At 37.8% G+C, this 12,824-nt stretch overlaps 1 protein-coding gene across 2 annotated transcripts in view; it reads right to left on the bottom strand.

Annotated features, from left to right (window-relative positions):
- Positions 1 to 12,824, bottom strand: part of LOC109110776 (tetraspanin-9-like) — a 165,390-nt gene that overhangs the window by 4,861 nt on the left and 147,705 nt on the right. For both annotated transcript variants that reach the window (XM_042775525.1, XM_042775524.1), the window contains 4 exons: positions 11,363 to 11,437; positions 3,205 to 3,306; positions 2,929 to 3,060; positions 1,535 to 1,618 (listed from right to left, as the gene is read on the bottom strand). In XM_042775525.1, coding sequence (XP_042631459.1) covers positions 1,535 to 1,618; positions 2,929 to 3,060; positions 3,205 to 3,306; positions 11,363 to 11,437 — 393 coding nt within the window. The remainder of the gene's footprint in view (positions 1 to 1,534; positions 1,619 to 2,928; positions 3,061 to 3,204; positions 3,307 to 11,362; positions 11,438 to 12,824) is intronic.

Below are 12,824 nucleotides of genomic sequence, written 5' to 3'. Positions count from 1 at the left end.
ATCACATGAGCAAGAAACCCCATCAGACTCCATGCGTGGATTAAATCAGATTCTCTCACATCTTTGAGCCTTAATGCTATCGCATTGCTTCTTCTTTACACTGTCAATTCCCACAGAAATTGAACTGTAAATCTTGGCAGGCTCTCACACAGACTTCAGTGTGAGTCTAGTGGTGAAGTCTAGGCCCCTAGCAATGTCTGACAACTACAAGTCGAAACCCATAGGGAAAAGAATCCTTTCAGAATCCATGGCTTCTTAAGAGAAAGAATTACAGCACAATGACATACAATATTATTATGAAGATTTCTGGACCTTGTAACATGTTTATATTGTTGTATTTTAACTTTTACACCATGCACACTACTATTCAAAACTTTGGGGTTTGTAAGATTTTTGTTTTAAAAAGAAGTCTCGTAATAATCAAGGCTGCATTTACTTGATCAAATTAAATTACATTAAATACTATTACCATTTAAAATAACTTTTCTATTTTAATATATTTTAAAATAACATATATTCCTCTGATGTCAAATGTGAACTTTCATTAACTTTTGAATCATATTTTCATTCTTTGGACATGAATGTTAATCTAAAATTACAATGGAATATATCAAAGTACCATGGTACTGAGAGGTTTGTTCAAATCCCAAAGTATTGCATTAGCAGACCCCACTAATAATTTAAAATGACAAAACACAGTGCATGCAGTTTAGCAACTAAAAACCAGATTATGGCTGGCTTTTACTGGATGAGATGAAAGTAAATCACTTGTGATTTTGCTCCAGCTCAGCCCATGAGGAGGATTATGTAACAAGTGTTTACATGCCTGCGATCACCTCTTGGTCCATACTGAGAAAAATACTTAGTAAAGACCCTGTGCGCTATTATCCTCAATAAACTGCAGGTAATTACTGACCACAGGCTTACAAGAACTCTTAGATTAATCGAGAGTCCATTTTATCTTATACATCATGGGCATTTTTCACTTTTTACCACAATTCGTATTTGTGTTCTGTGATAAACGACAGTAAACCTGATTTGGACTTGACCACCTGTGAAACTGTTAAGAGATACTCTCAAATTCAGTTTGCTAACTTTAAAAGTGACAAAGTAGCAAACATGACAAAATATATAGTCAAACTACTGTTGAAGCATGGACTATATTTGACATATCTCTGCCTAGTTTCTAGAAAAAAAAAAATACAAATCTGCCTGACATTAATGCAAAGCACCTCCGCAGTATGTACACATTAGACCAGGCCGCACTGATAATCAAATGCACTGAATCCATGGGTTGTCTAGGGCTATAATGACCTGCCGCAAGACATCATGTGGGGCCGACAGGTTCACTTTCTATATATTTGGGTATCAACAAGCTCTAATGAGCAGTTCACATTTTCTCTCCTGGGCTGACTGTGGCGTCCACACATGTTCTTCACTGTTTCAGCAGAACCAGACAAGACAGGCGCACTCATTATCACCACTGCATTTGACACTGAGTGATGGCAAAACACACCAACGCACACAATCTTACCTGAACTACCAAGATACACATGCCGATGGTTCCGAGTAGGTGCTTATTATCTTCAAGCCACTCTTCAACCTTCTCGTAACATCCCTGGAAGACAGGAAAAGTCACAAGATCTATTTATCTTAACTAATACAAACAGACTGTGTATGTTTCATTTCTAATTTGCTAGTAGTTCATTCTGATCCAGCGAACATTAGCTGAAGTCCAGCAGCATTGGAATTGGTTTTGAGCACATGCTTGAGCGAGCGAGCGAGCGACTGCTGTGGCTGCATTTTCAACTCGCAACAAAAAAACTGAAAAAAGCACATTCAGCGATATACTGTTTGTGGTTATGCGAGAAAAAAAAAAAAAAAAAAAAAGAAAAGAAAACAGTGGGCTGCTTTTCACACCAAGGTATTGAAAAGGAAATCCAGCAAACCAGCAAAACTGTGCTGGTAATACAATATAACATCTTCTGAAATGGCAAAACTCTTCTGTGCAAATTTTTTGAAAAATTCCTCTTGTTCTGTAAATTCAAAGCAATTTAAGACCTTTTGTTGGCTAGGTGCTTAACTGCTGGGGGAGAAGATAAATTTGACAATTAAACGGCTTGTGGTTTCAGACTAATGTGACTACGAATGCGTCCTTGTGTAATTCCCTTACCTAGAAGACCACACAAAGGAAATCTCGAAATTTATTCGAAAGTTTCTCTCGTGGCAGCTTTATAAACTTCAAGTATGCTTTGTTCTGCTTTAATGAAAGATGCTTTTGAAAAGAACATTGAGAATTCACTAAATGGAAATGTCTCATCCGCATACACTCCATTAGTACCTCTGTGGCAACTAAAAGCTTCAGATAAAGACTGTGACAGTTTGACGTCAAACATCAGCTGCTGATGTACAGCTCTGTCAGTGGCACAAAATATTCCCTCAAGAGACTCTCTACAATCTCATTTAAATATTCAGTACATTAAAATGAGTTTTCATAAGTTAAATCAGCTCCCATAGGGAAGACAAACGCATCCGGTGTCCAAAAGTGAGCAGAAATACATAAAGATACATGACTCTGGTACTTCACAGACGCACTTAGAGCTCCTACCAACAGAGATGTCTTAAATCCATGGCTTTTACTTGTCTTTCACTTATTAATAATTTCTCTTTTCTGTCCAAGGACAGAAGAGAGAAAGAAAAAAAGAAATCCTCCCGGTTATTACCTCCTGTCTTTTCTTTGATCCTGTCTCGAATCAGTGAATATAAGAGCAACAATTCAAATGTATTCAAAATGGGGATGATTAAATTGAATGTCGTGCATTTGAAATGCAGTACATGTATAGTTCACTGCACACGGCAAGGCGATTAAAGGTCTGGGGAATTATGACAACATTATCATCATTGGTTGAAGTGCAGGTGTCCACTCACCCGTGTCCAGAACATGTTGGTGGAGTTGCGGCCACACTCCTGATAATGCTCTTGACAGCAGCGGTCGGGCACCACCTTTTCTTTCAGAGCCTCGTGCCAATCTGTGTAACCCGTTACACCACAACACTTCCACTGTCATGCAGAGGGACAATGATACTTTTCACTTCACAATGATATTATTATTTTAATAATAACCACACTTGCTTCAGTTCCAGATATTAGTATGTGAAAGTATTTTCATGATTCTCAACGTATTCATAATTTCACAAAGATTACCTCGGCTTGGATGATATTCCAGGCATTTCTCAGCCCAATGTTGTTGTCTGCATTGTAGAGAGCAAGACCATCTTTCAGGTCCTGCTTTGCATTCTCACTGACCTGTGAAGGACGATAAGTTTATTCATAGACAATAACAAACAATCCAACAATCCAACAAACAAACAATGAAAGTACCAAAATTTCAGCCAGACCACCAAAACTACATTTTGACAAATATATTTGACAATTTAATAATAAAAAAAGCAAATCAACAATAATTTCCAAACTACTTGAATTAATACATATTCAAGTTTTCAAACTATACAATTAATTGAATTTTGGCTGTTGTGTGAGTGTGTTATTCAGTTACACACACACAATTTAATATGTTTAACTGAATAACACTCACACAACTGCCAAAATTCAATTAATTGTATAGTTTGAAAACTTGAATATGTATTAATTCAAGTAGTTTCGATAAATACAAGTAAATATGTATAAATATTAGCATTGCAAATAGTGAAAAACTATATGCAAGTCCTGAGAGAAATGTACCTGCTTGTCTATCCTAATAAGCAGCCTCTGTTTAGTCAATACCTGCCATCGGGTTCTTGACTACTACAGTATGTCAAATTATTGTAATTAACATCATTCATTGACTGCCATAGTGAGTAGAGCGTTAAAGAGCACGCCATCGTTGACACTGGAGGACAACGTACTCATATATGCCTTGCTGGAATCACTAGAATTTCCCTCTTGGCTGGGGTAGATAAATATTTCGCTGGCAGTTTTAATGAGGTGCACGATCTCACATTAGTGGTTCAGTGCACTCTGGCCCAGAGCGACGGAAGTACAGGGTGATTAGAGTTTGACAGAGCGGCGGTCCTGATACAGACGCACACTAGATTAACATCATTTCACCCCAGAGAAAAGACAAAATACCATATCCTGGAATTTCAGGCATATTTCAGTGAAAGATAGTCTCTCACACAGACCTATAAATAAGATACGTAGAGATAATATCTGCACTTACAGCTTTAACATTATGATTTATTGTCACGCTTCATATTGCTGTTTTATTTATTGTATTATCACAACATTCACTGTTTGCTCACATCTGAAAGACTCGGAAATTCTGAAGAAAATGTGACTGGTTCTCAGATATGATGCTAGGATATTGTGGATGGTTGCCAGGACATTGCTTATCCCAAAAAAGCCTATCAAGTTTCTATCATATTCCATATTGCCAAAAATTCCTATATATGGTTTGGGACCATTCTTTAACCTTTCAAGGCAAGTCTATTATTATTTTTTTTTTCAATTTTTTTCAAATCAAAATCAAAATCAAAACTTTCAAGGCAAGTCTATTATTATTTTTTTTTTCAATTTTTTTCAAATCAAAATCAAAATCAAAATCAAAATCAAATCAAAATATTCATGCTGTGAAATTCATTGAATGCTGAGGGAAATTAATTAATGAGGAGTATAACATTTTTATTCAGATAATCTTTCAAATATATGTAAAAATGGCTCTAAAATGTCCTCTGGAGACCCCCATTATGTGAAATGTTTTTTTTAACATTCTTTCCAGTCATGCCATGATGAAATAAATTCAGCCAATGATGCAGAGCAGCAGCTATAACACTAAGTCAAGACAAGATATTAAAAAGCTGGTAGAAAGCAAATCTCTCTCATTGGAGTGTGCACTCATTAGTGCCAGATATTTCTTCTAGTGGGTACGCTGTGTGAGTAGCCGCATTTCAGAATGAAGAGAATAAAACGAAAGGTAAATAAGCGCCATCATCCTTCTTTATGGAAACATCTTGAGACCTCCAAGTCTCATTATACAAGAATACATAAAAGCACACTCTCAGCTCCATCAGGGTTCGCTGTGACATCACTCCTTTCACGTCCAGCTTGGAACACATGATGAGCAGAACTGTTTGGTAATGGCTATTCTTTCAAACCTAAAGAAAAGTCCCAATTACCAAGCACAGGAGAATCCCATATCCCACATGGTCCAATTACAATTAGGCTCAGACTTGCAATAAATTCTTAATCAGCTTGTGCCTGAAAAAGTCATGCAATTCTGTTCATCCTGTTCAAAAAGCAAAATAGCATGTCTAGTGGAGGAAAGTTACATGTCTGACTAAACCTCCCTAATGCCATGAACTGAGTAGGATTCCTAGAAAACTGCAAGTCATAAAAATAAAGACAATGCTTAATAAATACTTAAAAGGTTTGTGCTCACTAAGAATTTTTTAGAGAAATTAATGCTTTTGTTCAGCAACAATCATATTAATTAAAAGTCACAGTAAAGACATTCAAATTGTTGTAATTTTTATAATTAACATTTCATATAAATGTTGTTCTTTTGAAACGTCTATTCATTAAATAATTATGGGAAAAAAAATACTGTTTCCACAAAAATTTCAAGCAGCCTTTAAATGGTTTTCAACATTGATAAAAATGTTTCTTGAGACACAGATCTGCACGGTAGAATGATTTCTGCAGGATCATGTGACACTGAAGACTGATGCTGTAATGATGCTGAAAATTCGGATATCTTCCATCACAGGAATAAATGACACTGTAAATATATTGAAATAGACAGTTTGTAATAACATTTCACAATTTTACTGTATTTTTAATCAAATAAATGCAGCACTCATGAGCATAAGTGATTTTTATCTTTCAGAAAACATCTTTCTGATCCATCTTTCTGATTTCTGATGAGAAAAACACTCTAAACATCTTTACCTCTGGAAAGTTATTGAAAGTCATTGTTGAAATGCAGAAGTCATGTCAAATAATCTAGAAATCTTTCTTTTTATTCAAAAACCCACAACCTGGGCTAGTGGAGGACTCTGAAACAACTTTGTTTTCTGATAACAAAAGGGAAGCTGTCCTGTCCTCGAGGCGAGAGCTATCTGCAATGATAAATATCCTGTCACTGAAATGAAAAGTATTGTTCAGGTGGTGCTCTTCTCATATTCTGCTCCAGTCACCATCTTGCAAGCCCTAAGAGATGAGCTATGCTAATGAAACATACTGTTAGAAGCATCATATTATGCAGAAAGTTAATTAGTTCTTCTCCCAGACACTGAGTTCATGAGAAGAGTGCCTGTGTGAATGAAAGGTTAATGTAAAGAAGTTCAGACAGGACTGTCAATCTAAATCAAGATGGATGAACTGCAGCCCAATTGTTTAGCAGGATCATATCTTTTTTGGGGACATGAATAGAATAATCTGCTGCACATCTGGAGCCAAATTAATGGTTCAAGGGTTTGAAACATACAACTTCTTAATTAGTTGGAAGTGGTGTAGAAAGAGTTTTCATCTAGAAATTGCTACATTTCACATTTTAACCGTTTGCTTTAAATCCACTATTACATACTATACGAGAGCTCAAAAAGTGAATGGAGCATATGTTTCCCATGGCCTGTGGCTGCTTGTTGCTGATGCACAGCTCATTAGGAGTTTGTATACCTGGCCTTGGGTTGTGTTTAAATAATGTCCTTCCAGTTGGATACAGTCTCATGAATGCATGGTCCAAAGGCATTTCAGCCAACGCAAGCATCTGGAAAGTGTGAATGAAAGAGCGGCTCTTGGTGTTTGATTTGTAATCATTCCTCTCGTAAGTTTCCTATGTTCTCAAGCAACATGTGAATGTAAAGATGTTCGTGTCTGTTTGGGAATGTGGAGGGTTTGACCTTAAGGTCAAATGTTAAGATGTGGCTAACAGATGACATTATTATCTATACCAACAATTCTCAGGGTGAACTGGAAGCAGAAACGATAGTGAAAGAAAGGAAACTGTGCTTTTCTTCAAGACTCATGTCGTGTTTGTGTCTCCAGAGTGTGGACAGGATTGGACAGGTTTGTCATATTGTTGCCCTGGGGGCTTGGGTTTGTGGAGATGTGTCAGCACAATGTGTGTGTGTTGAGGAAAGCCTGCTGTTCACTAAGGAGTAGAGGAAGATGAAGTCAGACTGAAGATTCGTCCATCACCTCTGCCTATGCCAACAAAAATGTTTTGAGCAATTTACAGTCTGTAAACACACACCCCTAAATCCTAACTTTAAGGGATAATTCAATTTAAAAAGGAAAAGCTTATTGCTTATTGCTTTTGCTTATTTGCTCAATTTTGCTCAAGGTCAATTCTCAACTACATGATTTTCAGTGGAACTCAATAGGTGAATTCTCTTTTCAAGATTAAAGATTAGACCAAAATTAAGTTATTATTCATTGGTTAGCTCTCATTGTAGGAGTTTATGAGAGAAGTGAGTTTTTTAGCCACTCTTTTCAATTATATGTAAGTGCATGAGGGCTGTCAAGCTTCAAAATATCAAAAAACAATAAAATCGGTGCATATGACATATGAAACTGTATTGCAAGTATTCTGAAGTCACACAAAATCTTGATGTGATGAACAAACCAAAATTAAGCTGTTTTTCATTACTTAGCTCTCCTAATAGAAATTCATAAGTTCATGAGAATAGTGAGTTGGATTCTGATTTGTTCAACTCAAATTCCAACTCACTGACTCAATGATTTTCTTGTAGTAACAATTAACAGCCACAGGGTGGGAAGCTTTCAGCAAACAATGACTGAAGACTTTGTATAAGTGTGCAAATCATATAGTCAACTTATGGTATTTTTGTATCCTTTTGCATGCTCATTTATATGTATTTTACATGAAAAGAAAGAACAATACATAATTTAAAATTCCTCTGTGTTGGAAGAAAAAATTATAATATGGGTTTGTAACAACATGAGGCTGTCAGTGATTCAGTTTTTATTTTAGGATGAACTATTCCTTTAACAACCATTTCCACATTGGAAATAATGTTCCTTTAAGACACATAAGAGCCTCCCGACATAAGTGCCAGTCATGGGATGGTAATTTCCAGCCCAGATGATGGGCCAGACTCTTGATCAGCAAGGGAAAGTCTGGCTATGCTGTGAGCTGGCAAGATACGCACAGTGTGGGTCCTACTGTCACGCCGTCAGGTGCTTTGAAACCTGGCCCGAAGTCCTCAAAACCCTGGCTGACTGCCTCGTCTGTTTACAGTTTACAACACACATTTGCTGCTTAAGCTCATTAAGTGAAAAAATGGCTGTTTATATAGTCAAGTCTGACGTAAATAATTTTAACACTGGCACATTCATTGTTGAGTTGTTTAACGCGAGTAAACTGGTTTAATTCAGAGCTAAAATCAGCAAGTAAACAAGCAACCACAATAATGCTGCCACATGAGATCACATTTACTCTCCCAGAATCACCTTGTAAATTGAAAATAACAGGAAATACAATCAGGACCAGTGTTTTGTTCGACTAAATTATGATACGAGTTTAGGGACCTTTTGGAGTTTTACTTCGAGTCCCTCTGAATCCATTGCCTGCACATGTGGGTCGCTATCCCAACTGTGTCACTTTTACCCATGTAATGGCACAACATTAGAGGCTAAAAATTGAGTCATCTATGGATTAAACCATAGTCACAGCTGAGGAGGCGAAAGTGCACGGTAATGCTCTTCATCTGTCTCTGTAAGCCTATCTGAAAAATCACGCTACTGTGCTTCCCCCCTTTTCAGTCCAGCTAAAATGGCTTAATTTGGCCGCCATTCTGCAGCACACGTGCAGGAATGAGGTCATGAGCGTAAAGACGGATGCTCTAATCTGGTGCCTAGCCTTCGCCATCTGCTGAAGTCAGATGGTAGGTCACTGCAGGACACACGTGTGTGCTTTAATCCACAGCGTTCACGTACGCTCAGTGAGGTGGAGACCCACTAGACCTCTGTTTCGCCAACAAATCTGCAGGAGGGTAGCATCTTGCTGAGTTAAAGATTGAGGATTGCACAAAACATCACAACTGAAACTTTAGATCTCACATTATGAAGCTGTAACGATGACAAATTTATTTGAAATGTGTAAATTTGACATTTATCAAATTAAGTTTTTTTTGTGTGTGTGGCATATTTATACATATATCATATTAAATATATAGTATTAATTTAGAAATTTAAGCATTATTCCAGTCTTCAGTGTCACATGACCCTTCAGAAATCATTCTAATATGCTGATGTTGTGCTCAAGAAACATTTCTTATTATTAAAATGTTGGTGAAAACATTTTCAGGATTTTTCGATGAATAAAATTATTTATTTAAAATAGAATTATTTTTAACAATGTAAAAGTCTTACTGTCATTTTTGGTCAATTTAATGCTTCCTTGATTACTTGTATAATTTTTGGTTCTGAATTTTTAAAGGTGAAAATAGCGGTGCATTTTTCAATAATAAAATTACATCAAGTTTTTCAGATAAAATAAATTCAAAATTTCACCCAAAAAAATGTTTTATTAAAAAAAAAAAAAAAATCTAGCTCTATATAATATCATTCCCAGAAATACCTGAGCAAAATGCTTGGCTTAACTTTGTGGTTTGTACAGAAAAAGTGCTTTCATACATTGCCAGCATGACTTTTTTTTCTCAGATGTGATAATGGATGCCTTGTGATTTGGAGATCAAATAATGGAGTCAATTAAACATTCCTCTGATCACTCACGCCATTCTGTGCAGACGGAGCTGCAGGTTTTGAGTGACGGCGGTACCCCTGCCCCCCAGTTCATGCAGTAGAGACGTGCTCACAGCCCTGTGCGGTTGATACAAATCTCTGTATCTCATCTTCACTCACTCTTCTCTGAAGTATCTCCCTCATCACGTTGTGTTAAAGGTCATAGAGGAATCTTATATTGGTAGTATGAATAACATCAATACATGCCTGGGGGTCTCAGAGTGGTCTTTAAAGACTAATACATGTTGGATACATTGCTTTCAGTCTGGCTTTTGTCATATGAAGGTACAACCTTGAGTCTGCACACAATATAGCGATGGAAAAAAGTGTGTGTCAAACCAAACTCATATAGACAGGAGCAATCTAAGAATGTTGTATGCTTGAAAAAATGTGGCATTCATTTTGGCACCAAAACGCAGCCTCAGTTTGTGGTCCACGACTTGAGTGTAAGTTACACCCTCTGATAAGACAACCAGGCAGTTCTCGTACCTAGGAGATAGGCAGATCTTAATCTCTAAATGGATTGTGGGTAAATGAATTACTTTAGCTTCCACAGAGAGCGTGGCAAGTGGAGTGAATAATGAACCACCCAGAAACCAATCCTTGACGGAATTTAACACCTCCTAGAATCCTGCCGTACATTTGGGAAGCGCCCTTGAAAAGAAGACTGTGCAGTGCACACTCTGAAGCATCTGTTTGGTGACACTCACGACTTCATCAAAGAGGAAACGGGACCTCTGCATGCTTTTGGTGGGTAGTAATACACCAGGATCTGCATGGTGTCAAAAGGTCAGACTGCCCTGTTTTAGACATTCCAGTAAGGCACAGTATCGCTTCCAGTTGTGTGCGTGTGCAGTGCCCTGAAGGCCATGAGAACGAGCCTGAACACTGAGGCAGGTGGAAGGATTGACCAAGAAAGAGCTCAGCACCAATTACTTGGTGACAACTGGCCAGGATTAGGCCTTGTTGTGTGGGGTGACCTCAGACCTTTGAGTGTTAGCCTGGTGATGAAAACTCTCAACCTGCACTTCCCAAGACATGAGAGGTGGCTGTTCTTTAAAGAACTTGCTGACCTGATTAAGCTGGGGAAATGGGACAAGCATTCGACAGTTTATAGATGGGTTTCCATCCACACAGTTTAAGGCCAATTTTACGGGGATACTACATCAAAAATAGTTGACAGAAAACAAAAAAATATGCATAAAAAATGTATATGTTTGCTTGAGGTGGATCATTTTTGTTATGCAAGAATACATGCCCATAAACTACAATGCAATACGAATCAATAATTGATGTTTACAGCTATGAGGAAAGAGATTCTGGACTAATGAGATTTCATGTAGACTTGGCTGTAAAGCACAACCCAAAATGCTCTGCAACTCATTTTTCTTACAGATTTTAATCGTTTAATGATTAAGTCATGCCTGGTTAGAATAAGGTGCAATTCCATGGGATTTTTCTATCCGGTTTTATCCTTCATGAAAAAAAAAAAAAACAAAGCCAAAGAATTTGCCACCAATTAGAGATTAGATAGTGGGATTTGTACAGAAATACAGTAAAATAATTTGCACAAGATAAAACTGGCAATCAGGCTTACCTTATCAGAGTAGACGAAGAAAAGAATGAGCAAAATCAGCTCAGCCAGCAGAATAATCAGCAAGACAATGAAGAACTGCAGGAAGAAAATACACACAAAAAAAGGAAGTGAGTGATATGACAGAGAGAGAAAGACACAGGGAAAGACTTGTCTGAATGAATCATCTCAGCTACACTCCTTCTCTCCCTCTCATTCTATTTCACTTCTTCAGCTAAATATTTACACAGCCTTCCACACAGCATGTGCCTGTCAGCCAGTAAACATTATTTCGCTGAGTGCTCAGTACATTTTCCAGTCATTTCCTGATGACCGTTCCTGTCAAAGTCCATCTGAAACACAGATTCGGGCCATCTGAAAGCCTTTGAGACTCTTGTTTATTGAACCTCGACATTGACAGGTTCACAAAATAAGTTCCCTTCCGCCATTAGAGGAGGGTGAGAGTGATTGTGTTGACTACGTGTGGCCTCGCCAGCTGCTGAATGACGATGTGTGTACATGTCTGCTCTGCCACGACTTTACTTGCTGGTTGGGCCATGTGGGGTACATAAATAGAGCAAAGTTGAAGGAATGGATGTGAAGACTGCAAAAGCTTTGAAGGTTCTTCCTTCCTAGATCTCAGGGGGAAGAGAGTGCTACACCACATCCAGAAACACCGGGCTGGCTGGTTAGATCTCAAACCCAGTGATGTGAAAACCCTTCTCTGATGTCTCCCTATCCCTCAGAGCCATGGACACGGTGTATATACAGGACTATATTTTAGCGAAATCTAAAGGTCAGGCCATTTGAATTTGCACCGCTCCAATCTAAAAGGCATTTAGGGAACCGTAGGAACTGGAGATTGACATTAAAAATTAATAAGGAGGGATGGTGATGATGATTTTGGGTTTGACTGGATTTGTGAATGCTTCAAACGTCTTTTTATTCACTTGAACTGAACGTAACACTTGTTTATTTTTATTTTTTGTACATTACATTAAATATAATAATCAAAATGAAGCTTGTTTGAATCACATGGCAAGTCCACAAGTGGATAGCGCAGTATTTAAAGGTTTAGTTCAACCAAAAATGAAAATTTGGCTGCGTTTTACTCACCCCCGATGCATCCTAGGTGGATATGACTTTCTTCTTTCAGAAGAAAAAAATGTCTTTGATCTTTCAAGCTCTATCATTGCAGGCAGAGGGGGTTGCATTGCTTCAGTCCAAAATCTCCGGTTAACAAATCGTTGGTTTTCACGAGACTCACCGGCATGCGCAACACTGACCCCATAGGTCATGCTCCCGGAACTGCTTCTGTGTACAACTGTTGGCTCAAGCTAGATTAAAATGATTAAGATACATTTTGAATATGGATATTTTTCTTACAAAAACCCATCGAGTCACTACAGGAGGCCTTTGTTCACCCCCTGGAGCTGTGTGAGACACTTTTTTTATGGAAGGGTGCTTTTTAGTTCACGTCTTTTGG

This window comes from Cyprinus carpio, chromosome A18 (assembly GCF_018340385.1).
Source record: "Cyprinus carpio isolate SPL01 chromosome A18, ASM1834038v1, whole genome shotgun sequence".
Classification (NCBI taxonomy): domain Eukaryota; kingdom Metazoa; phylum Chordata; class Actinopteri; order Cypriniformes; family Cyprinidae; genus Cyprinus; species Cyprinus carpio.
Note: the sequence above shows the minus strand (reverse complement) of the source record. Positions and strands in the feature narration are given on the sequence as shown.